This window comes from Lampetra planeri, chromosome 2, assembly GCF_965212315.1.
Source record: "Lampetra planeri chromosome 2, kcLamPlan1.2.h2, whole genome shotgun sequence".
Classification (NCBI taxonomy): Eukaryota; Metazoa; Chordata; class Hyperoartia; order Petromyzontiformes; family Petromyzontidae; genus Lampetra; species Lampetra planeri.
In genome coordinates, this window is record NC_136108.1 from 4,950,558 (window position 1) to 4,975,713 (window position 25,156).

Below are 25,156 nucleotides of genomic sequence, written 5' to 3' on the forward strand. Positions count from 1 at the left end.
GCCTGGTCTAAGTTAGCTGATGAAAGTTGCAAGCGAGAATTTCATCATCGCTTGCAGCTGGGGTTGGCATCGTCCCCCACTCCACCTGATGTCGAGGGTAAATGGGCGAGGTTTAAGACTGTGACTCATGCAGCTGCAATGGCTGCTTTGGGTACGCGGTCCAGACCTCCCCGGGAACCCTGGCTGACGGAGGAGGTGTTCAGGTTAATTGAGAAAAAGCGACAGGCCCACTCTCATCGCCTACAGCATCCCACGTCAGAGAATGAGGAGGTTTACCGCAGCCTTCGCTCGGAGGTTCGGAGAGCCGTAAGGCGCTGTAAGGATGGGTGGTGGTCGCGGGTTGCTGAGGAGATGGAGTCTGCCTCAGTGGCCCGCGATCACAAATCACTATTTAACTCCATCAAAAAAGTAACCTGCAGCGCCACACCTATTACCATCATTAGAGGAAAAAACGGTGATCCAATCTCCGACCCCCAGGAACTGGTTTGCAGATTTGCTGAGCATTTCTGTGAGGTCCTGGGGGAGGGAAAATCTCTCAGCCAGGAAAACATCATGGCACAAAGTGGGGATAACCCTGCTGAGGCTGCGGTGCCTCAAATATTGGAAGAGGTCACCCCCTGTGAGTGGCTGGCTGAGGTACCAGCTGTTGAGGAAGTACTGAGGGCGATCCGGAGTCTGAGACCAGGGAAGGCACCGGGCAGAGATGATCTCCCAAGCGAAATGCTGAGGGAGGGTGGCGTTTGTGCACAGACTGCCCTATATGACATCATAACAACAGTCTGGACCACTGGACGGGTTCCGCAGGACTGGAAGGATGCCCTGGTGGTCCCCCTCTTTAAGAAGGGGGACCGTACCGACTGTAACAACTACAGGGGCATCTCACTCCTCAGTGTGCCGGGTAAGGTCCTGGCAAGGATTATTCAACATCGCCTTGCTAGGCACGCTGAGGAGAGGCTTGCGGAGCCCCAATGCGGTTTCAGGAAAGGGCGGTCCTGCACAGATGCCATATTTTCTGTCCGTCTGCTACAGCAGAGGTGTAGGGAATTCCAAAAAGACCTACATCTCTGCTTTATTGACCTGGTCAAGGCCTATGATACCATCAGTCGGACTGGGCTCTGGGTTGTTCTTCGTGCTTTCGGAGTCCCTGACCCTCTGCTCACGATCATTAAGGACCTTCATGATGGTGAGCGGGCCCGGGTAAAACTACGTGGCCGGGAGTCGGAGCCTTTCCCTGTACACCTTGGGGTGCGACAGGGATGTCCTCTGGCTCCCACATTATTTAACATCTATTTCGACTGCGTAGTTCGTGAAGCCTTCAATAGCTGTACCGGGGGAATTACCATTTGGTACAGATATAATGGGAGGCTGATCGACGCCCGGGTGCGATCAAGGGATGGCTCCCTATTGGTCAACCACGTTATGTATGCCGATGATTTGGTAATAGCTGCTCATTCAGAAGAGGAGTTGGAGACGCTGCTGCTGAGACTGGAGCGTGCCACTAAGAGGTGGGGCCTTACCATCAGCCCCACCAAAACTAAGCACCTGCCTGGGTATTTTGTACCATCTGGCACTCCACCCCCACAACTCCCAATCGGTGATGGGGCAGTTGTGGAGAGAGTGGAGAGTTTCCCATACCTGGGCAGTGTGCTTATGACCGGCTCCAGTTTATCAGCAGAGGTCTCACTCCGAATCAGTCGAGCGGCAATATCTTTTCATCGGTTGCGTAACGCTGTGTGGAAGCTACCTGGTCTGTCGCTCCGCACGAAGCTTCAGGTCTTCTCGGCCACGGTCATTCCCTCCCTTCTCTACGCTTGCGAAACGTGGACCCCCCTAGTGGAGCATCTTCGCCGGTTGGAAACATTTAGGCTGGCCTGCCTACGATCCATCCTGGGTTTAACCAGGCTGGATTGTGTGAGGAGCTCACAAGTCCTTGAAAGATCTGGGCAAAGTCCTATCAGTGAGCTCCTCCGGCAGGCAAGGCTGCGTTGGCTGGGTCATGTAGCCCGCATGCCCAGCCACCGCATGCCTAAGCAGCTTTTGTTCGGCCGGATCGAGGGGGCTAAACGGGCGCGGCACGGGCTAGAGAAGAGATGGAGTGATGTGGTACAGGAGGACGTGGAGCTGAGTGGACTTGCCGATGACTGGTACCAGCGGTGTCAAGATCGGCCTCAGTGGAGGAGGCTCGTGAAGGACGCTACTGGGCAGTTGGAGGCAGTCGCCCTCCAACAACAACGGAGGGCGGAGGAGCGACGCTCACAACAACGAGCGGAGCGCTGGGTGGCTAAAGCACAGCAAGTTGGCACAGTAGGGGGCACAGGTGGTGCATCAGCCACTCGTCTCGGTCATCTCGGTCAGTCGACCCGTGGCACCTGGGTCTGCCCCGTGACCTCCTGCCAGCGGGCGTTCGACACTTCACGTGGCCTCAGGGTGCACATGGCCTGGCACAAGCGTCGTGGTGACGTCACCGCCACTTAGTGGCGAATGGCGGTTGTTGTGTGTGTCTGTGTGTGTCTGTGTGTGTGTGTGTGTCTGTGTGTGTGTCTGTGTGTGTGTCTGTGTGTGTGTGTGTGTCTGTGCGTGTGACTTCATTCTTATTCTCTCAGACTTCATTCATAACACTCTTAGGTTTTTTCGGTAAAGTCACGTAGGTAAAAAATAAAATAATTAAAAATAAAATAATAAATCACGACGTTTCGGAGGCAACACAAGTCTCTGTCATCAGGTGGGACCGTCACAGCTAAATTTACTGTATCAAGTGAGGAAAAATCCAAGAGACAAGCTCTTAAATACAAATCCCCCTTAACTTGTATTTAAGAGCTTGTCTCTTGGATTGTTCCTCACTTGATACAGTAAATTTAGCTGTGACGGTCCCACCTGATGACGGAGACTTGTGTTGCCTCCGAAACGTCGTGATTTATTATTTTATTTCTATTATTTCTATTATTTTTATTATTTTTATTTTATTTATTTTTACCTACGTGACTTTACCGAAAAAACCTAAGAGTATGAATCCTTGCAGTCACGAAAGCTTCAAATCTAGAATTCATTCATAATCTCCCTTCAGACTTCATTCTTATTCGATGACCTGATTCGCATTCTTCATGATGCCATTTGTACTATCACGACGACTTAATTATTAATCTCTACCTTCATTCCTCGAGCCTTGCGACGTCATTATTATTGTCTCCAACTTCATTCTTCTGTCCTTGTGTGTGACTTCGTTATTGCTCTCTGTCATTTGCTTAAGCATCCCCCTCTCCCCCTCCCCTTGGGAGCCTCACCCAGAGCCGGTGTGTTTATTCCTCGAGCTTGTGCTTTCACCCCATCGGGGTTTTGTCAGCTGTAGCAGAGTGCATTCATTTGTCCTCAAGAAATAATGATAGTTTTATTGTCATTGTGTATGTGATTTAGACAACATTAATGTAATGCTGCAGTCATTTAAGATATAACATACAAATCGCACCACCAACTCCATATATATTTTTTTTGTATTGGTGTATGCATCGACCTAACATGCATTTCTAATTGCATTTCATTTTATTCGTGAGGCTAATTTATCACTTACTCACATCATTTGTATTTTCATATAATTCCCATCAAAATATACTGTAAGCCAGCAGTGATTTGAATCTCGTGATACAGTCCAACCAAATTCTCACCACTTGGAAATCTAACCTTTACCATTCCCAGTGCGAACATTGAGTCATCCCTATCTCCGCATGCTGTTGATTTGCACGTTTTAACTTTTAAGCAGTAAATCATCTCCTTTATCAATCACTGGCATCATCGTCATAATGAAACCGTGCAATTCTTTCCCCTAGCCCCTTGCAAGCTCAGGGACCATCTGCAGTCATCAACAAATCATTTGTTATTGCCGTGATAATGTTAGACTGCCAAGCTGCTGCCATCATCAGCATCAGCTTTTCCTCTCCCGGATCACGCCAATAAGCCACTGCACATAGGCAAGCACGCCCAGGTAGCCAACCGGTTTCAGCTTCATTGCCTCACTGGTCAGTGCTCAACACCGTCACCTCTGACCTTAGGATCTGCATCCAGATACTATTCAAGACACCCTGAATCCGAATGCAAGAGGCCGAGTTTTGTTTGCACGTTGATCACAACCACCGTTCTGCTGTAGCTCACTTTGCCTATTTTCTCCTCGTTCATAGAACCTTGCTCAAATCAAGAAACTCTTTAAAACTCTTATCTCTTACGACTTTTAAAAGTGCTGTTTGGTGCGGGCCCTACTTGGTGCTGTGGGCTTTTGGGTCTGTGCTCGGCAACCATGGATTAAAAACCAGAGGTGTGGACTCGAGTCATGTGACTTGGACTCGAGTCAGACTCGAGTCATGAATTTGATGACTTGCGACTCGACTTGGACTTGCATAACAATGACTTTGTCCCACCTCTGAGATGTGGACTCGAGTCATGTGACTTGGACTCGAGTCAGACTCGAGTCATGAATTTGATGACTTGCGACTCGACTTGGACTTGCATAACAATGACTTTGTCCCACCTATGAGATGTGGACTCGAGTCATGTGACTTGGACTCGAGTCAGACTCGAGTCATGAATTTGATGACTTGCGACTCGACTTGGACTTGCATAACAATGACTTTGTCCCACCTCTGTTAAAAACAGATGTGTTTAGAAAATTATTCGGTAGACAAAACATTCTCGTGCTAGTTTGTCATTATTTTATTTGTAGTAATGATAAGTGGAAATATTCTTTACATTATTCTGCACATTATATATGAAAATAGTTTTTTCGGGATGCACAACTGTGTGCAGTGCTTGTCATCGACAGTATAGATAAATTATAAAGCTTGGAAAAGCCATATTAATTTTTACTTAACCATTATATTTGTTAATATATTTCATGCAATGTCACTTAAAAAAATTAAGGTGCACATTCAGTATGCCAGTTGTGTCCCTCCCAAAATTTCCAGAATACTAAGTAACACATTTATTCAAATAACTCCTACAACTTATGGACACCACTTGGAAACACAAGAGTGTATGCTCATACATCTCTCGGGATCAAAATGGTTCGAACAACGGATTGCTTGTGGGAAATGTAATTTGATCAATGGAAAGCAGACGTACCAATGAGCCTAGAGAGGAAAGTTTTCAATCGGTGCATATTACCCGCCATAACGTGCACAACAAAACAACATGGACACCGACAAAATGATCTGGAACAAAGCTTTAAAGCAAGCAACAGAAAGCACAGAGACGTTCTTGCTTGGAATTACATTGGGAGATGAACCACAGATCTGGTGGGGTGGGGGGGGGAGCAAACTAGAGACACCATATTAATAACACTGGTCAACAAAAAATAAACGTTTTTTTCTGGCCTGGATTTTTGCAGCTGTTTTAGACTAATTTCAGGGTGCCGATTCCAAATCTGATATCAGATTTGCTTTATCACATCTCATTTTTATGCTATCGGCATACCCCATTTTCATTGATTTTACCCGAAATTAACTCTGTCACTTATGATTGCAAGTTGTTGCGAGTCAGTGGCTGCTTTAGTGTTAAAATATGGTGCTGTATTTTTAGGATAGTGTGTTTATAATATCATTTTATGTAGATATCCACATTTATTTAATATTTTTCTTATGCAGTTTTTATTGAAAATGCAATATTTGATATCTCAAAAACCTGATGTGATAGACAAATACTGATGCCAGATTTGGAATCAGCACCCCAAAATTACCTTAAAACCGTTGGAATAGCCGATGCCAGAAAAAGTGTGTTGACCAGTGTTATTGACTTGGACAGGACACCTTACTGGGAGCAATGATGGCTGGTAATAAAGTGGCAGCCGAAGGAGAGAACGCACCCGAGGTGATGAGATGTGGTGCTCAGATCGGCTCGTGTGCAGGAGGAAAGCAGACGCATTGTGGAAATCGCAAGATCATGTTCAATAAATGGTGACGAGATGGGGAGTATATAGATAACGGCTGACGATGCTGACAATGACTTGGTGTAGGTGTTTCTAATTGAGAACATAAAGCTAGTCCACAACGTTGTGGGGTTTTTCTTTGACACTCATGGTAACAGAAATGAGAGATAAAGATCAGATAAAAAGCATTTAACAATCTGGTTTTCGTATACATCATGGTATTTTAATATTTTTTATGAATTTATCTTAAAACTAACAATGCAAAAAAGGTGTTTTTCGATAAACGCTATAAATGGAAAAACACGGACATTAACACCTTAAACTTTCCCAATTTTCTTTTTCAATCTCCATTTGTTTTCCACAAAATGAGCACACGTGTTTACAAACAGCATGACCTTCCAACTACTGTAGTTTTACAAGAGGTTTTACAAATTTATATCTTAATCTGGAGGTATTTTATTTTGTCTAAGCATACAATTTAAAACCAAATTCATCTCCCGTTTTGCAATTAGAAAAAGTATTTAAAGACTTTGAATTAATAAAAAAAAATGCGTGAAATAATTCCCCTACATTTGGATTACACTTCATTTTCCCCTTCGCAAGTGTTTAGGAAACAAACACATCAAATTTGTAGACCGTGCCTCAATAACGTGCAATACTTATACATATATGTACATATACAAACGCGCAGGGCTGACATAGCTCGTGGTAGTAACCCGGCGAACCGAGTTCGATTCCCGGCCACGGTCATCGTCAGTGGCGTTATCAGACCCAGGCCCGCCATGCTCCATTTCACTAACCTACGCCGACCGGCCTGGTCAAGTGTGGTCAAACAAGCCCCCACGGCCAACAGGCTGGCAAAAACCAATGAACGGCGACGGGGGAGGCCTCCATCAGCTGTGCGTTGACAAGGGTGGGATATGTACAATAATAATAATTATTTATATAAACGTGTGTTGTGCTCGAAGCGTTCCTGACATCCCCCTGTTTCTGACCTTGCGTAGAGGGAGGTCTCACGATTTTGCATCTCTGGTGGTTGGAAGGTCTGTATGCTACCATATATCAACTCCTAAATTCACGTCTTCCCTCATACTTAAAAACTTAAATCATATGCTCATGGTCACGTTAAAACATTCTCGAAAGCTGATCGTAGACAGACTGCGCAAGACTCGATTACATCCATTTAGATTTTCTCTGCACTCGGTAGAGTGTTTTTTTTTGCGGCATGCATATGCAATCCTGTTTGTTTTGCAGCTGAGCGTGAAAGGGATATTTTAGTTTTATTTTACTGTGTCCATATGCTCCAATTGCTAACAAATAAGCGTTTTTTAAATGAATGCAGAGACAAGAGTGAGCTAACCAACTGTGGTCACCTGCCTTTAAACATCTTAGCTTTCCTTATTTTCTGAGAGAGGCAACCACCATATCAGCTGATTTGAAATTCCACTGATAGAGCTTAACCGTAAACATCATCAAACACATCTTTTTGGAATGTGTAACACTTTGCATGAAATTCCCATGATATAACGAGTGTACTGTTGTTCGTTGGTTTCGGCTCGCCTGTTAAAATAACTGAGATATAGTGCAACTGAGAGAGGCCATGCGTTCAAGTTGCACCAACTGTGCCCATCATCGTTCTGGGGTGGGTAATACGGGCACCGACTGGCAGAGCACAGTTGGATGTAGAAGGCAACAGTGGTCGCCCACCATGAGTGTATGGGATTCACACACAGAGTTCAGACAGTACTCACTTTATACTTTTTGCAAGTAAAAAATATTTTCACATCAAATATGATGGTGATAATTACATTTCTGGAAAATACGGATTTGGCATGGAATGCAACACGAATAAAAAAAAATACATATGATGCCTAGTTAGTGACACACTCATTAGTAGCCTAAACCGAACCACTGCGAAAGCTGCAAAACAGCAGCTCCAGCAGAATAACTGTGTAATTGGTAGTATGGTAATGTCAGCGTCCGGGCTGTGGTTTCAGTGGTGTCGTGCGCTTTCCCGTGTCCTCAGCCTCCCACAAGCCAGCCGCTGGTGCTGATCCAGGGCGATCGTCTGGCCGTCGCGACCAGACCAGCGGCCTCTCCTCCCCCGCTGCCTCCGGCTCGTGACGAGGACGCGAGCAGCGGAGGAGGCGCGGGCCCGCCGTCCATCCCCAAGGCGCGCGTCCGCACACGCATCTCCGTGGAGGCCCTGGGCATCCTGCAGAGCTTCATTCAGGACGTGGGGCTCTACCCGGACCAGGAGGCAGTGCAAACGCTGTCGGCGCAGCTGGACCTTCCGCGGCACACCATCCTGAAATTTTTCCAGAATCAACGCTACCAGGCGAAGCACCATCAGCGAACGATGCGGGAAGCGTTGCAGGAGGGACAGGCGGCACACGAGGCAGGCCGGCAGCAGCAGGAGCAGCACTGCGGCGAGGCGAGTGGCGCCAGCGGATGCAGGGATGAGTCCGACGGTGGGATGAGCCCAAATGCCACCGGCGAGATGATGATGGACGACTCCATGGAAGATAGCGACGAAGGAAGTGACGCGTACCATGAGGTGGACACGCACAACAATGATGACAATGAGGATGATGAGGATGAGGAGGACGAGGTAGAAGATCACCGTGCCGCAAGCCCCGAAGTGGAGGCGCACAGAGAAGTAGAGCAGAGCAACTCGGAGTAGTCGCGCGGTGGCTTTTAAGGCAACACTAGGAATTTATGTTTTTACATGATGGTAGACTCGTTCAAGTTAGAGTGAACAAAATACTCTGCTGATAAGTCTGCATTCCCGACATGAAGATGCATCTTCAGCTCATTTACATTTTACGAACAGCAATTGTGAATGAACTTGTATAATTGTTCACTTTAGAAGGCAGCTTGAAACATGAAGGACGGGAGGTAAGGGAGAGATGAATTGATTTAAAAGTAATATAATGTTGAAATTGATGTTGTCTGTGTTGGGTAGTTGATATATATTTAATATTAGATTTTGCAGTCATTCATAGTAAATCTGTTTCATTATTAAAATAGCAGTGCCGCCAATTTAAGTTAATAAAATGGCTATTTTGAATTTAAAAAATCACAACTGGCAACAGTGAGTTTAAAAATCCTTTAACAATAATTCCAGTTGAAGCTAAACTTTCATTAAAGCTGGTACAATTGCAGCTTAACAGTATATATACGATGGTAAAAGATGTAACAAAATCAAACGGGCTTTTTTTTATTTGCTTTACTGTATTTTCTATTAAAATTCCAAAAGAGCCATGCTCACATGATTAGCAATTCAATATCGACTGCAATCTCTAAAATGCAGATGTCATTAACAGCCAGCCACACAGATCCCCTCCCGTCTGTGTAGACGAGGTTTAAACTAACAAGACAACAATGACACGGGAGTAGCATCATTTCCTTTAATAAACGCATCATCGTTGTGAAGCTGACGTTGCAGGTGACAACCAATGCGTGTGAGCAGAGAGCACATTGAGAGTCAGAAGACAGAGACAATAATCCGGACAGGGGTCACTGAGCGTTAAAAAAGGAGGGACTATTTGTACTTGGCAAAAACAATTATCAGAGTGATCTGAATTGGCTCGCTGCGTTAAACTGAAGTCCCGAGAGATTAAAAGTGCTCAAGAGAAAGATCCACGTGTTCTGGCGCACACGCCGACTGACAAGAGATGTATCTCGTCCCTGCAGAATTAGAAACAGATTTTACAACAGAAGTTTTGAACGGGGATAATGAATAATCATAAGGAATGAATCCGAGGCGAAAAAGCACCTTAAACATAATGTCAAATTGTGTTCGTTGGCATTTGGTGCTGGGTGTTATTGATGTATCTAATTAACTGAACATATTTTTTTTTTTACCATAAAATTCAGGTGCATTACTTACTGTGCAGTATTACAGTGCGTAGGTGTTAGGGGTACCCCTGGATGCACATCTTGAAATTCAAATGATATTTGTTTGTAAAACGGTGGGTGAAGCCAGCGGAAAACAGTTGGTTGATGAGGACAAATAATTAGTGCTGATGTGATGGATTGATTCCCTGATAGTGGCAAACCTACGGCTGGGCCCAGCAAGCGCTCTCGAGGTGGTGATTAACAGCCGCGCGTCTAAACGGCACTTAATAAAGACTGATTCGGCTTGCCGGCCTAATCGCTGGGCATCCGTCACTCCAGCCACCATCGTTAAGTGCTCGAGCACCGCAGATGTTTACCAATGGACCGAAAGGAAGGGGGGGGGGGGGCACGGGGGCGGGGGAAGGAACGCTCGCATGGTCAGAACGCGCACCTTAATGGCACTCGTGAACAGTTGACTTCCTTGAGTTCCAGTTTAAAGGGCAGCAATCAGCTGCTCCATTGTATACGGTACGAAGGTGTGTAATTTTGTTTAATTTGTCTTACTTAGGCTGGCTCACGTCCGAGATTTTTTTTCACGTGGAGTAACCCTTGCACACAATTCACGCGTACGCGTCCTGTATCAGCGGCATCGTGATTATTTTACGAAGCGAATGCGTTGATTTACGTAGGGCTGCTGTTCATTGTGTGTTCGGAGAGAATAGGGAAGGTTGACTGTGCTAATGCGTTATTGCGTCGAACGGAGCGCTTCAACGTAACCTGCCTTACTGCGGTGTGTGGCTTCAGAAGGCGGCGTGTTGAGGACCTCCTTTGTACATGTAACAAGGTGACGATCGGTGGAGATGCACACCATTAAATAACTATTAAAGCTCGTGTAATTTTGCGCGATTAGAAGCTCTTAACGGGAACACTTTGAGGATATTTATAGGTGAATAAAACTTGACTGGGTAATTTGCCTTTACATTTTCAAATGGACACTGATAAATGTGCGTGTTTGCAGCCTGCCCGAAGTGTTTGTCTTTTTTTCTTGCTGGCCCACATGCCCAAAAATGATGATGAATCATGCCTAGGGAGGACAGAGATGGCTCCCAATAACTAGTTATTATTATTATAATTTTTTGTCGTCGTGCAATTTTTTTAGCACCAAAATATGTTTGGTACAATAATCACAACGAAAGCTTGCATGTATTCAGGCAATAATTCCAGAAAGAAAGAAAAAAAAAACAATATTCCGTAATTGTACGTTCCAGTAATGAGCGGGGTTTTCTTTTTGTATGATAGAAATGTCATCAGCTTGAGATAGTTTGGTGCGAGATTTTCTGTTTGGCAACAAGACGTAAAGCTTCATGATGATTCCTCTAATTAATTCCCAGATGACACGTGCCAACATGATTAAAGCCCATGATTGAATCATATAGGTCTTATTCCAGCTGTTTCCTTTGTTTGCTAAAATGTTTTTTTTCGTAAAAAAAATAGCGATGCAAATAAACAAAATAAACTCTGTACCAAGCTAATTCTTATATATTAATTCATTATTTTGATCACACAAACTGTGTAGTGAAATAAATTATTTATCAAACACTTTTGTTATATTTGTATTATGTGCTGTATATAGTTATATGAAGGCAATCGTGTATATTTAATATATACATGGTGGCAAGGCTTAATTTCTCTCTATATTTTACGGAATGCTGCTAGGCTGGCTTGGAGTGGGGATTATTGGTGTAAGGCACTACCACTAGACTACGAGGTATGCCTATCCATAATAATCCTCATTATTATACACCATCTTCCTATAATCTTAGGAACAGGTTTTTAAAAAAATATGATGCATATTAAGGTATGATGAATGAGGCTGGATGTCAAAATAATTGTCGGGACGGCGTTTCGGCTGAAATTAAGCGCTGCACAGAAGAATACACACACACACATGCACCGATTCACGTGTGCTGTGAAATATTTCCACGCTGGTTTGGCACAATGCACTGCATCCCAATCCATGGTCTCCACAGCAATGACTTGTCCGAGGAAACCGCTATTCGTAGCCGATGTTGCCCTCCTTTAGGTTAGCTCCAGCTAAAATGAACACTGACTGCAATGTGTCAACAGATGTTCCCTAAAACAAACGCTCACCCCTATTATTTTTGTTTGTCTATGTGCGGGGCATCTGTTTTTGTTGTTGTTGTTTTATGGGCATTAATAAATGCTGACTCGGTCATGGTACTTGCAGGTAGTTTAACCAAGGTAACATGAGGATCGCGTTTACCTATGAGAGAATTTGTGCCCATGTCGATGCATCATTGGCGTTGCTTACCCTTCTAAAAGGGTCCCTTGTTCTTTGGGTTGTGACAGAAGCTTAATGGTCAACTCTTGATAAAGTAGTCATAGGGATCTCAAAGTTCAATATCGTGTTGAGTTTAAAACTCGGACAACTTTAAATTTTGACTTAAAACTTTCGTGACTGCAGGAATTCATATTCTTTGGTTCTTTCGGTAAAGACACGTAGATAGAAAAATAATGATAAAAAAATAAAGTAAATAAAAAAAAATGTAGACTGTAGCCTGTCGCCTACAGTGTACATGAGTGTTTTATTTTTCTTGTATTTTTATTATTTTTATTCCCTTTATTCTTTTTTTTATCTACGTGACTTTACCGAAAGAACCAAAGAACATCGATCGACTTTAATTCACTTAATGGAAAATGTGCCAACCGCCAAAGTGACTTGTGTGTTCCCCAATTTGGATTACATTGGGTGGTTGGTAGGTGCAAGTATGAATCACTCCAGTTTGAAAATACACAGGCACCTCTGTTGACTCCATCACAGAACCTTCTCCACCCTTGGAGTTTCTCATAACTCTCAGGTTGTACCACAGATGACTTGACAATGTTGTCAATAATGTTGAACAGCAGTTGCGTGTATTGTGTATGTGAAAGACAGCCAAAACATTTCGGGAATGTTAATGATTTGCTTGGCTGTTTTTTGCAGGCAAATTTTTGAAGACCCCCATCTTCATGTTTTACTCATAAAATACAAACTGATCGTATAGATAACTTTGATAAAATATTACATGTTAGTCTGTCAATGCTTTTATTATTTTACAATGTCATTGTTGAAACGTGTTTACTGTCCCGTCCCGTGCGTGCGTGACTTAACGAGGAAGACAGAAAAAATACACGTGATGTCGAACAGGCCTGGCTGATAAATGTATGCAGTGTATGTATATAGTGTGTGTGTGTATACACACACTGCATGTGAAGTATGTTTGGTGGAGCGGTGGGACAGTGGTTAGCGTAATGCGCGATGAATCTGTCGACCCGAGTTTGATTGCCAGCCAAGGCAAACATCAGGGGTGAATGGATATCTGAACCGGTCCTGGTCCAATCTCCCCTTGACCAATCCACACCGGCCAGCGTAATTAAATATGGTTCAAACAATTCCCAAGACTGACACAGTATGAAAAAGGCCTTCACCAGCAGTGGATTGACACAGGGCTCTTAAACTTTAAAAAAATATTTACTATTACAGAACATGTTGTTTGCATTGTTGTCAGATGTAATTGCACACAAGAAAAAAATGTAATACTCTCGTAATGCCTGCGGTCAGTTAAACTGGAATCGCTTAGCTCTGGGAAAGGATGAAATATGTTTAAAGAAAAACACATGTTTTGGTAGTTCAGGTAAGGATCAGCACCTTTCATTTACGCGTTTATACACAGACCTTGTCAGTATGTCTCCACACATTTTGCATGGACACACACACGTTGAAACACTTTGCAATTTGTTTACCCTAGGAAAGTTTGGAATGAGATTTATTTTACGTTTTAATTAAATATGTTTAACACATGCCGTATTTCAGTTTCTAATGGCAATTCTTTTTTTATTCAAGGCAAACTTCGCCAGGGTGACAGTTATTGAATAAATGCGGTTCATTTTGACGTCCATCGCATTTGAAAATGCAGCACCAATCTCTTGTCTGGCCAAGGGCCATGAATTGAATTGATTTATCAATAGGCTTCATAAGTCAGACTTGACTTATAGAGATATGAGGCTTGACATGAAGGAATACATCATTGCCCATGCTGCCACTTAAATAGGGCCTCCTTTATTACCCAGCAGCAATAAGTGTCAGTAATTCTGCGTTATTCCTCAATTATTTGTCTCTGAGGGCCATGTGCTCCACGGGAACAATGCGGAACATGGTGTAGCACGATGGGGGGGGGGGGTCAGCTGGGAAAGAGAGGACCTTGGTTCAGCCACACTGCTTGTGCCGAATCTTGTCTGCCACTTCCCTACTGATACGCTGCTGCTGCTGGAGCTTGCACACCCACGCACACTTCACTCGACACCGCGGCTCCGCTGAGTTGCCCCGTTAGCGCAGTGCAACAAAAAAAAACCGCTTCGAAAAATAATTTATTGCCTTCAATGTGTTTTTTTAATCCCTGTAAATCGTTGCAGAGAAACGTGAAGCTGTGCCTTCGTTTGCTACCTTTAATCGTGTAATGCGTCGTATGGTTTTTTCCGTCAACCAAAATACTGTATAGTTTGTTTTCTGTCTGGATGTACATTAACGTAGTTTTCACATTGCAGTTGCTGTTCAGAATAAATGATAATTGCAGACAACTGCAAACTTTGCTTGCAATGACATGAAACGCTAATGCTTGGTGTTCTTTTTTTAATCACAAGCCTTTTAACATTTGTAATGTTTTTTTTATTCACAAAAGTTAAATTCAAAGTTTATATATGACAAATAAAGTATGATAATTGGACAATTGTATGGGTTTTCATATAATGTCCCGCTCCTCCGATTAACACGGTTGGCTACGCAGGGTGCAAAAGAAGTTCAATCTACATACATTTTCTTTAGATGCAATGCATCCTACCTGGTGTATATAGCAAAAAGGTGGCTGATATGCCATGTAACCTCAAATGAATATCAGGAAACATCTGTGCAATAATTTGCACCTATTGCGAAGTCATGCAAGCATCACATACAGCCTGACGAAGATTCAGACTTTGAAGTTTGCGATTGGCTTTTACAGCAGCATATTTTACCCAGATGACCCTTACTTGAGTTATTCAGGTTTTAAGAGGACATATCTGAAGCGCTATATATCTTAAGCAAAGTAAGATCACGCACTCGTATGCCACCTGGGCTCTCCTTTTCAATTGTACATTGTGCTTTGTAATCCGTCACCAGAACGTGGTCTATTGTATTGTTTCAGCGATTTCTCATTGACCACCGTTTAATCTAGTAGTAGGTTTTAACCCTTTAAACTGGTAAAAAAACTGACACCTTTATACAAGGCATCATGTTTGCAATAACCACAACACAAGCAGTCAAAATGCAAACAAAAATAAACAACTCTGATAATGGTAATAATATGCACTGTCCTTGAAGTTGATTGGTCCACACCCGAGACAGCTTTCCTTAGAGCCTAGTCTCCATTGGTATTGGACCAGATGACGCCAAAAGGCGTACAACTCAAAAACAGTGCACTATCAGAGTATTGAGAGCTCGGGGTAAGCATTCACACTATGAGACCTCCTTTACCAGTGGCAAAATATAGTGATAGGTTTTTACCCGTTTAATCGTTGAACATGTTGCGTGCAGGCTGTAGGGTGTGTTCATCTCTGGAGCTGAGTTTGCACAGGCAACCTCACTCGCTCTGGCATACACAGTCAGTGGGTGCCAGAACAGAAATTGCTACCACCTAACGTGACAACACATGTGGCAGTGCTGGTTTATTTGTCCGGCGAACTAGAGCGAACTGTTTGATAACCCACCCATTTAAAACGGTTATCACAAAGGTCGCTGTTGTTTGCCACTTTGAGGAATTGAACCACTAAAAGCTCTACCGCCTCATCCGGTACCGACAAATGCGATATCTGGTCTGGGTTCATGGACTAAAAAACGTGGACACAGGCACGCACACGGGTTTGAGCCATCCATTATTCCATAAAAGTCAAAGTGATTTCCCGCTTAAGTAAGCATTTAGCGACAACTATCTGGGGAAGAGAACGATGTGTTGTCCTATGGGTAAACGCCCCCACCATAGGAATATGGAATGTTCACAACTGTTTCAGGGCTCTTAAACTGGAGATTAGCACCACCCCAAGTATGCGATCACACAATAATGATGATATCGAAAAATATATTGTGGAGCAAACATCATTGTAATTCCCCTTTTATTAAGCGTCGCTGAGCCTCAAGACTCCATGGCCCTTTAAATTTTGCGTTTGGTATGTGGAGGACCAAAAAAACGTGGATATCCAAAGAAAACACTCACAATTCGGAGGTTACACACTCAAAGCTCCACACAGATATATTTAACTTTTAATCCATTGTCGTTCTGCCATTTCCTGATCACCTTGCAACCCCAGCCTACATAAAAAAAAAATTCGTGAAGACAAACAAAATATTTAATGAGCAGAGGCTGACTTTAACTTGGCTATGTTGTTGAGAATGGGCCATTGTTAACGAGTAAGAACCTGCCATGGGCTACAAGGCGCAGCGGTGGAGGCAGCATAATATCCAATCACCTTTGTTTCTGCCCCAGAACATACCTTAGCACACACCTTATCAAAGCACACGGGGTACTCAAAGTTGACCCACGGAATGCCCTTATCGGGTAGAACATCAATTGCCTTTGATGTTCATTGGCGAAAATCAGACTCATTTTAGTAAAACATTCGGTAAAAGTTACAGATATTGGGGCGCTGATATGAGACGGTGGTATCGCATTCATTGCAGAGGTTCACGGTTCGAATGTTATAACTGTAAAAGTGTGTTCCGTCTGCTTCACAGTAGACGTTAAAGATCGCGTGACATCGTTTAACAAGAGTAATAACGTTGTGTACCAGTGTCGTGGTCCAAACTTTACAATTCGAAGAAAATACTCACATATTGCTCAAGTGGGTTGATGCACAGCAATTATGGCCCATTCACTGCTGGGAAAATGTTCTAGGGCCCTCCTGAAGAAACGTAAACAAAAATAATATTAATAAGTTATAATCAAGCTACTTTCAAAATTATAAAGGTTGTCGATGTACTCTATGGAATATGTAAGTCGAACAGTACCAGTATACGTGCCTGACATTTACATAAAAATACAAATACATCCCACATGCATAAACAACTGTGAATTGGTTTACACTCACAAACATCATGGTTAGCCATAAATGTGATTATGTTACGTAATGAAATAGTGTGTAATCAAATCCAGTCGTTCACAATATATTCCTTAAAAGAAAAGAAAAAGTATTTTAAATAATGAAGCAATATTTGAATTATTTGAAGTGGAGCCTTGCAATAGTGGGATTAACACTGAAGACAGGAATTAGGGCTTGCCACTGGAGCCCCTGTGAGCACACCCTGATCATTTCCTCGGCTGTCTTGTCATTAAGACAACGCTGTTATCTCTATAGCGACACATCATTCACTGTAAAATAAAAGTCTGTAGAGCTATACTTTAGATACTTCAATAAGGGGCTGTTCAAAGGCTACTGTAGCGGGGCATTTTATCAGCCTAGACAAAATAGCGTGGTAAACACAAAAAGAAAACTTGTTTAAAATCAGGTTCATATGACAAGCATTATCAACTTATGGATTATCGCTGACACAATATGCTGTTCCTTATGCGGGTAGGCATGACCTTAAAGGCTATAGGGCCACTACAATGTCTGATCTGATTTATTTTGTCGGCGCCTTTTATCCGCACAATTCAAAGGCACTCTGCAGTGGTGTGGGACTCTGGTACTCGATGCCGTGGCATGTTTAGGATTTTCCCCTATGGCAGTTAAAACAAATACTCTCCTTTAATGTAATCATTGCATTAAAAGCGCCCAAAATGTGGGCATGCGGCCAGGAAGGACATGGGAATTAATTGTCCTGGCATCCTTATTTTCTTGCCGCATTACCGCAAAATTTCTCACGGCCAATTCTGCGCGTTCCGTGAACAGGGAATGAGGACGCCAGCCCTCCAGTTTACTGCGACGGAGGGCATTGAAACAGCAGCGTGGCACAATGATCCTGCGGTGAACTCTTGTGAGCAGACAGATTCACTGGCCCAATGCCAAGCCTCGTATTCTACCCGATCCCGAGAGGCGATAAAGCACATACCTCATTTGAGTCGGTTCACTGCAACTGATGGTGATGCGGTGCATTGGCATTACGGCGGCATTAGAAAGTGGTCGAGTGCCAAAGCAGGCAGCACAACTCAAATTCCCCACATAAACCAGCTTTGTCAGTTTCGCACAGCTGCCCTTGGGATTGGTTTAATCGTTTACAATTCTAATGATCTGCACACAATGTCTTTGACGCAGGTCACAAGAAGGTGGGATAAACATCGGCCCGGTTTCCAGATGTACAAGCAAGCGAATGCGCAGATCTCGTGGTTGATATTTCACATTACATCCTACACAATAAATACGTAACTCATATTATCGCTTATATAATCATCCACCTGCGATAAGCCGTGCGAAGATCCTTCATTTTGAAGTTGAACCAGGCTTGAAATGTCCGTAAATGCACAACTGATGTACTAAATTTTATTGAAAGCAAAATAATTCATTCTCGAACAGAACATTTTTTTCGAAAATTGAAATGTATCGCGTGACATATGCATGTTGATGTAATGAAGATGTTTAATAATGATCTCGCGCAGCAAGTAGAAATCCCTTCTTATAAAACTTGCGCCATATTTATATCGCCACTAAATGCAACAATGTGTAAAGTGTTTACGATAGCAAGATGAAACGCAAAACTAGCTCCAAGAATTTCTTGTGACTGCGTTTATGACACAAAACGCAGCTACGAATTTAATTTGAGATGCCAATTGTTGTATCTGCAACTCGTCACCATTTGATGCGCGGTGATTAAAACCACACGTTGTGCTCTTGCACAGTTTAAAAAAAATGTGATGATGGTTCAAGGACTCCTCGAGGCAGAACCTTCAAACTTTGTTGTCACAGGGAGCAACTTGAGCCAACGTGAAAAATATTAACGTGGCTAGAGGTCACTGCCAATCACTTATGTAACATCGAAACGCGTGATTCGATCGTAAATGTAGCGAAGCAGAGCATTCAATGCTGTAATTTACAACATTCTAGATATTGTGTTGCTATATATACTAAATTACAGAACTTCAATTGCACTGGCAGATGTAGTTTAAACAACATCATAGAGTAAGTTAATCTGTCCAAAAGTATATTCAGTAAAACAGTACAAATGTTTTGGAGGGTATCTCAATTTCCTCTCTAACCATGAATGACGGCACTGTCGGTAACTTATGCTATGTTGCGCAGCTCACATGGTACGTTTTCTATTTCTTTCAAACGTAATGTTGTCACGCCAGTCATGAAAGCACAAAAACAAGTTGAATGCGTCACCTAATATAAAACAATTTGATCATCGATTTCTAGCTCTGCTCTGAAGAACGGTCACTGCTTGAAATGTCAGCACGGTACTTTGTGTTTTGTTTATGCTATCAATGTTATGAACGGACGCTGTGGCGAGGTTACGAAAATCAACTGCATAAAGTACCGCTATCTTCACCCCCATTAGCTAAAGGTGTCAATGTCTTTGCCTACAGGGCGGGGGAGCGGTGGCATAGCGGTTGGCACGCCACGCTACGAACCCGGCCACCCGAGTTCACGGCCAACACCAGTGACGATGATCTGAACCGGTCCTGGGCCTCCCCTGGGTCGACTCAGCCTCAAATGAGTACCTGGTGCGATGTGTAAAACATCGCCACTAGGGAGACAAAGGCGGTCTGGCGTGATGCTGGCCACCCATCCCCTTCGTGCCGTCTCGGCCTTCATAGGTGCTCGCTAACGGCACTTGACCCAACAGTCTGTTAAGGTGTAGAGGGTGGACGCGAAAGGATGTGGTGGTAGGTGATATGGAGATACTGTGTAACAGATTTGACTAAATAGGCACAGATGAGAAGTAACAACAAACTCACTACGGCCTTAAAAGGAAAAAAAGTATGTCGACGTTTCAGTCCATGGCCCTTCTTCGTAGCACATGCACAGGAATTAGAAGCACGTGGAGAAAACAAATCCGTTCGGTTGATTCCATGCGGTAATTGGACTTTTAGATTATAGATAAGAGTACACCCATCGTAACACAAAATGTAAGGTTCACGTTGTTGCATTCTTTAACTCCGTAGAACAGCGCGTGATTTGTAACGCGCTAACAATTCAAACTTTGCGTGCATCGGAAGCTGCTGTCACATGGGGGGTCGGGGGGGCGGCGTTCTCGCGTGGCTTCAAGGAGAGCCGAGGCTGACACGCGCACAGCCCCACGAACTTCACCGTCCCCAACGCCACTTTGCTCGGGACACGGAGCAGACCCGAGGTGCGTACCCGTCGAGCCCGAGCTACGACACGTGAGCGACACGCGCCGAATTCACACAACAACAACAACAAACAACAATAACGCGCACCGAATGAAAACATTTACATTTTACGCATTGTCCAATTACCCCTTTTTTACGCTTTTGTATTTCGTGGATATGAAAGGACCCGGCGGTTTATCATTCAATGCTGAAACGAGGAACAAAAGACATTCACTTTTGGAGCGAGGCGCGCGCGCGCTCGTGTGTGTGCACGTGCGTCGTGCGGGCCCTGCCCATGTGTGCCAGCTTGATACCCTGGCAGCACCACCACCACCACCTTTCGTAGCCGTGGCGGCGGTGGCCGCTAGCGCTGCACCAAGGAAACGTGCGTTGGCTACGCACATGGCACCCATTCAAGGCTGGAGGAGCAGGTGGGGAGGGCGGGCAGTGTGTAGAGGGGTGTGTGCGCGTGCGTGTGTGGCCATGCAGAGTGGAGCGGTGGTGTAAGCGGTCAGCGCGCTGCGCTAACCAACCAGACGCACAGAGGTTCGAGTCCCGCTCACGGCCAACACCGGTGACGATTGTCTGAACCGGTCCTGGGCCTCACCTAGGTCGACTCAGCCTCTGACGAGTATTTGGTGCGGTGTGTAAACATTGACACTAAGGAAGACAAAGGCGGCCCGGCGTGGTGTTGGCCACCCACCATACCATTGTGTTTCGTTCCGGCCTTACTCGCTAAACAGCACTTGCCCCAATAGTGTATTGAGGCTATACGGGGGATCTTTGTATTCGAGTGCCATCCATGCGGGGGGCGGAGGGGGGGGGGTCGGGCCCCGAGTGCTGCTGGCCCCCCACCCCGCCACTCCCATCTCTCCCCCCACCCCTTAACTCGGGCACACTCAACCCGGGCAACACGAGGCGGGTTTACCTCTTTTCTCAGCCACTGCGGGCAGCCCTTACCTGCCTGTCAGAGTGGTGAATTACCACCATCCATCGCGAAGCCCTAACGCGCCGCGCGCGGACGCTGCCCAAATCAGCCGGGCCAGACCGCGGCGCAGCGGCTGCTGCGGGCGCTGATAAGGCGGGTAGTGTTGGTGGTGGTGGTGGTGGCGTTAGGCGCTCCCAAACGCCAGCGGCGGGCACGGCCCGGAGGGGTTCAACTCGCCTACCACCACTATTCTCCACACCCCTCCTCCCCCCTCCTCCAACCATCCCCCCCCCCGCGCGATAAGCCCCGACACTTTTTTTTGCCGCCAGCGCAGCACTAATGCCCGTCCTCCTCTCACAACACACCCCAAGCCTGGCTGCTCTCTGAAATATTAATAATCGTAAATTAAGGTTTTTGTTGTTGTTGTGGTGGGTTTGCTGGTGGCTGGGGTGGGTTTGCGCGTTCGGTGCCAGCCAGCTGGCTTTGTTTGGGTCAGGGACACTGCTGAAGCGTGATGCAGGTGCGCACACACCTGAGTATCACATGTCTAATCATCAGCACATCGCAAGCGGCCAAGCAAATAATTTATCATTTGCAACAACAAAAAAATGTCACACTTCAGTGAAAAAAAGTGGTTGGCACGGTTTCCAAGCCTCTTGGGCTACCCAGTCACAAAGCAGCACAGTTGAATAGAAACACTGGCACTACACAGTGTTTGCGCTCCATGAAAGGTAACTGTAGCTGGGGAAAAATGTCTGTCTGTAGCTTCAGCGGCACTTGTGTGTTCATGGCTTAAGTAATGCTGAACACCGCTGACGACAGACCGGGGGTTAATCTTAAGACATTCGATGGGGGTGGAGGGCAAAACGTATTTTCAAGGACCCCGGGTAAAAGCGGAAAGGGGAGTAGCTGGGTGTTGAGGACACGCCATTGCTCTCGAGTGCAAACCTCTGAGTGCCGCACTTAATGAATTCGTGAACAATTAATCGTGCAACAAAAACATAAACCCGCACCGAGGCTTCATTGAATAGGAACGCCGGGGAGGTACTCATTTACAGAACCAATATGTGGGTACACTCTGGTGGTGACGATTCACAAAACAGTGAATCCTGGATGAGGACATCACTCTGTAACTTCCCCCCCCCCTCCCACCCCGTCAGCCTAGGATGCTGTCGTGACTAATAAGCGCGCTTTTTAGAGCCGTTTGATTTACTGTATTGCTAATAACTGGTTGGGTAAATTACAGTGCAAGGCAGGTGTTTGTGCCGGCCGCATGCTGGAATAATGCAATGAGTGATAGGAGTCGTTGGCGATAATGGCAGCTCGTTCGGCCGCCCTGTCACGTGGGATTAATTGCAGCGCTAGAGATAAGATGATGCATGCTGCCAAGGCAGGCAGGCCGGCCGCACGACTGGGCCAGCGCGCTCACTAAAAAAAATATTTAAAGAAATGCCTTCCACAGCAGGTGCAAGCATGTTGGAGGGAGGGAAGAAGTGATTTCTGTGACATAAAACTGTAAAATTGAAGGATGAGACACTGCTGCTTATTAAATTAATCATCTGTCACTCACTGCCTTTCCTGGCTGACAGTCGTAAAGAACACTGCGGTGTAATTGCCGACAGAGCTTGATTTTGTGGTGGTGGTGGTGGTGGTTGTTGTTGTCCCCAGAATTCGTTGCCAGTGGAAGTGGCTCGAGTTCAAAAACTGGATCCAAAATAGGTACACGGAGCGTCCACGTCTCATGTTGGCAAAGCTGCCACTGCTGCATCTCTTGTTGCGCATCCGTGTGCCTTTCCTGCTTTACGTGCTCCTCCAAAACTTTTCTTGAAAACAACGAATAACGTGCGCTTTTGCTAAATAAGGCCTTCTTTTTTTATTCATTATCAGAAGGCTAAATATAATATTTTGCTGGAATCAAAATATTGTTTAGCAATGCCAGATATTCAATTAAATATGAATGTGACAGTAGAGTGATGTTATTCCAAATACTATCCGGGGAGGTAGAGCGCCCCCAGTATCTGTGTAAAGTTTATCGCTTTTGTCCTTGACAATGCAAGCCATGGGGGCAGCCACAATTAGCTGACGGCAGCTGCGAGTGAAGCAGAACTGAAGTAAAGTCTGCCATATCCAAAGCCAATGTCATAATTGCTAGGCTGCGGAGGCACCGTCAATGCCCAAACTTATCACAAACAATTAGTGTGTACTTGCTTATTACTTGGTATAACAGACAACATGGGGTAATATTAAACCATAAAACCGCAAATTAAAATCACAGATTGTGAAGAAGCAAAAGAAATTAGAGTGACGATTATGTTCCCTCTCCAAGAAATGCACCACCGCACCCACGTGACTTCCACGTTGGCCAACTCAGAGCAGCACTGCTCTTGAAAGGGGATAATACCCCCCACTCTACTCTTTTATTATGTTCAACGCAATGTACAGAACATGGGGAAAGTATATTCACTATTTCTATCCAATCACGTTTATTTCCATATTTTTATCACAGGAATAACAGTGCAATTGACTGCTTTACAAGTAATCACATTGTGGCAGGTTTCTCCATGCATTGGTAGAAAATACTTTCCCAATATGTTTCAATGGAAAAATGTTCAAGTTGGAAGCTGAATAGTCCCATTGTGCCCTTTGATCCATACTTGTTTTTTGGTTAGGCCACGTAGTAGTTTGTATGAAAAAAAAAGTAGTTCCATAATCCTCCAACACCCGTTAACATTATGATATTATTCATATGTTCCAAAGCATCGATCAAATTGTGGCCAATAATGCTCATCGGTGGCTTAAGACCCTTTCGCACAAACTGCTTTGATCTTCATCACGTAGTCTACTTGGAAATCGAGTAAACTTGACAATCATGTTGGGTGGTGACAGGAATTTTGGGATGAATCTGCTATGCGGATTCACCATAAAAACAAATACGAATCAGTGTGTTGGCTACAGAAACCTACCTTTATAATCATGGTCCTTTTTACACAAAATATTTGCAGAGACTGCCTTTACAGCAGCATATAACGCAGGCCCTCGATGTAACTGTTCACTTCAATAAAGCAAATGTGTGATACAATAGAACGCTGGCATTAACGCGATTAATGAGTGATTTAACACACGGTTTGTACATGAGATCGGTACTTCTGCGTGGAATTTTCGCAGTTGTGCTGTATAATTGTATAATGTGTTTTCGGGTTGTACTTTGTGTTTTGCAGCATGATGTCTAATGCGTCACTCCGCGTGCTGGGAAGCTTCTGAACTGAATCCAGAGTAAAAAAATTAACCCGTAAAAACAAAGTTTTTCACTATAAATCCTTTATATGCGTGGCGGCTAGAGTCCTCTCGTCCTCTGGCCTGAGATGGCTGCCACCTATGGGTCAGATGATTGTCTGGCAGCATTAAGCAATTGGTAAATAAATATTTATTTATTTTTCCCTAAACAGTGTAACATTTTGGAAAAAAATAATTTCACGAAAATAAATTGTCACGCACAACGAGTCTGTGTGGAAAATGTCAGCTCGATTGGATCACGGGTAGTGGGTTAAAAAACGACCGAAAGATTTGCACGGTCGTAAGCAAGCAAGCAAGCAAGCACGCAAGCACGCAAGCAAGCAAGCGAACTTAATATAAAGGATTTAAAAAACGTCAGGCATCATGACGAACAGCACACGGGGGCACAACCTGAGAACACAACAAGATGACGGGAAGAGTAATTGTATCGGCTCGTGGGCATCCACTCTTAGTTTCTGTCACTGGAACTTAACGTTTCATCCCAGGTGAAGTTTGTGGGACAACTTAACACACTACGCACATAGTGTAACACTGGGAAATATAGAGTGCCACTTATGAATAATGTAGGAGAGAGCCCGTGGCCGGCTCACTCTTTGTACGTAAAGGAATCGGTCTTGAGTTCAAAGACTACAGTGCTGAATCAACGTGCTACTGATGGGAAAAGATAACATTGGGAGGTCATAGGATCATCAGGGGGCTCTCAGTTCGGGTCTATTGGGACACGAGCCCATGAGGTTAATTACAACACTAATCCACTTGGGAACCTATCCAATTTGATCGAATTTTTTTTAAGGATGTACAGTAATTAATCAATCCTGAATAATCAATCAG

The 25,156-nt window shown here is 44.4% G+C and overlaps 1 protein-coding gene across 3 annotated transcripts in view; it reads left to right on the plus strand.

The window, feature by feature from the left end:
- LOC144725117 (DNA-binding protein SATB2-like) overlaps window positions 1-10,163 on the plus strand; it is a 63,781-nt gene extending 53,618 nt beyond the window's left edge. For 2 of the 3 annotated variants that reach the window (XM_078604592.1, XM_078604600.1), the window contains exons 11-12: window positions 6,913-6,951; window positions 7,935-10,163. In XM_078604592.1, coding sequence (XP_078460718.1) covers window positions 6,913-6,951; window positions 7,935-8,591 — 696 coding nt within the window. In that variant the 3' untranslated portion in view covers window positions 8,592-10,163. The remainder of the gene's footprint in view (window positions 1-6,912; window positions 6,952-7,934) is intronic. The other variant, XM_078604606.1, reaches the window with a different exon arrangement.
- The last annotated feature ends 14,993 nt before the right edge of the window (window positions 10,164-25,156 follow it).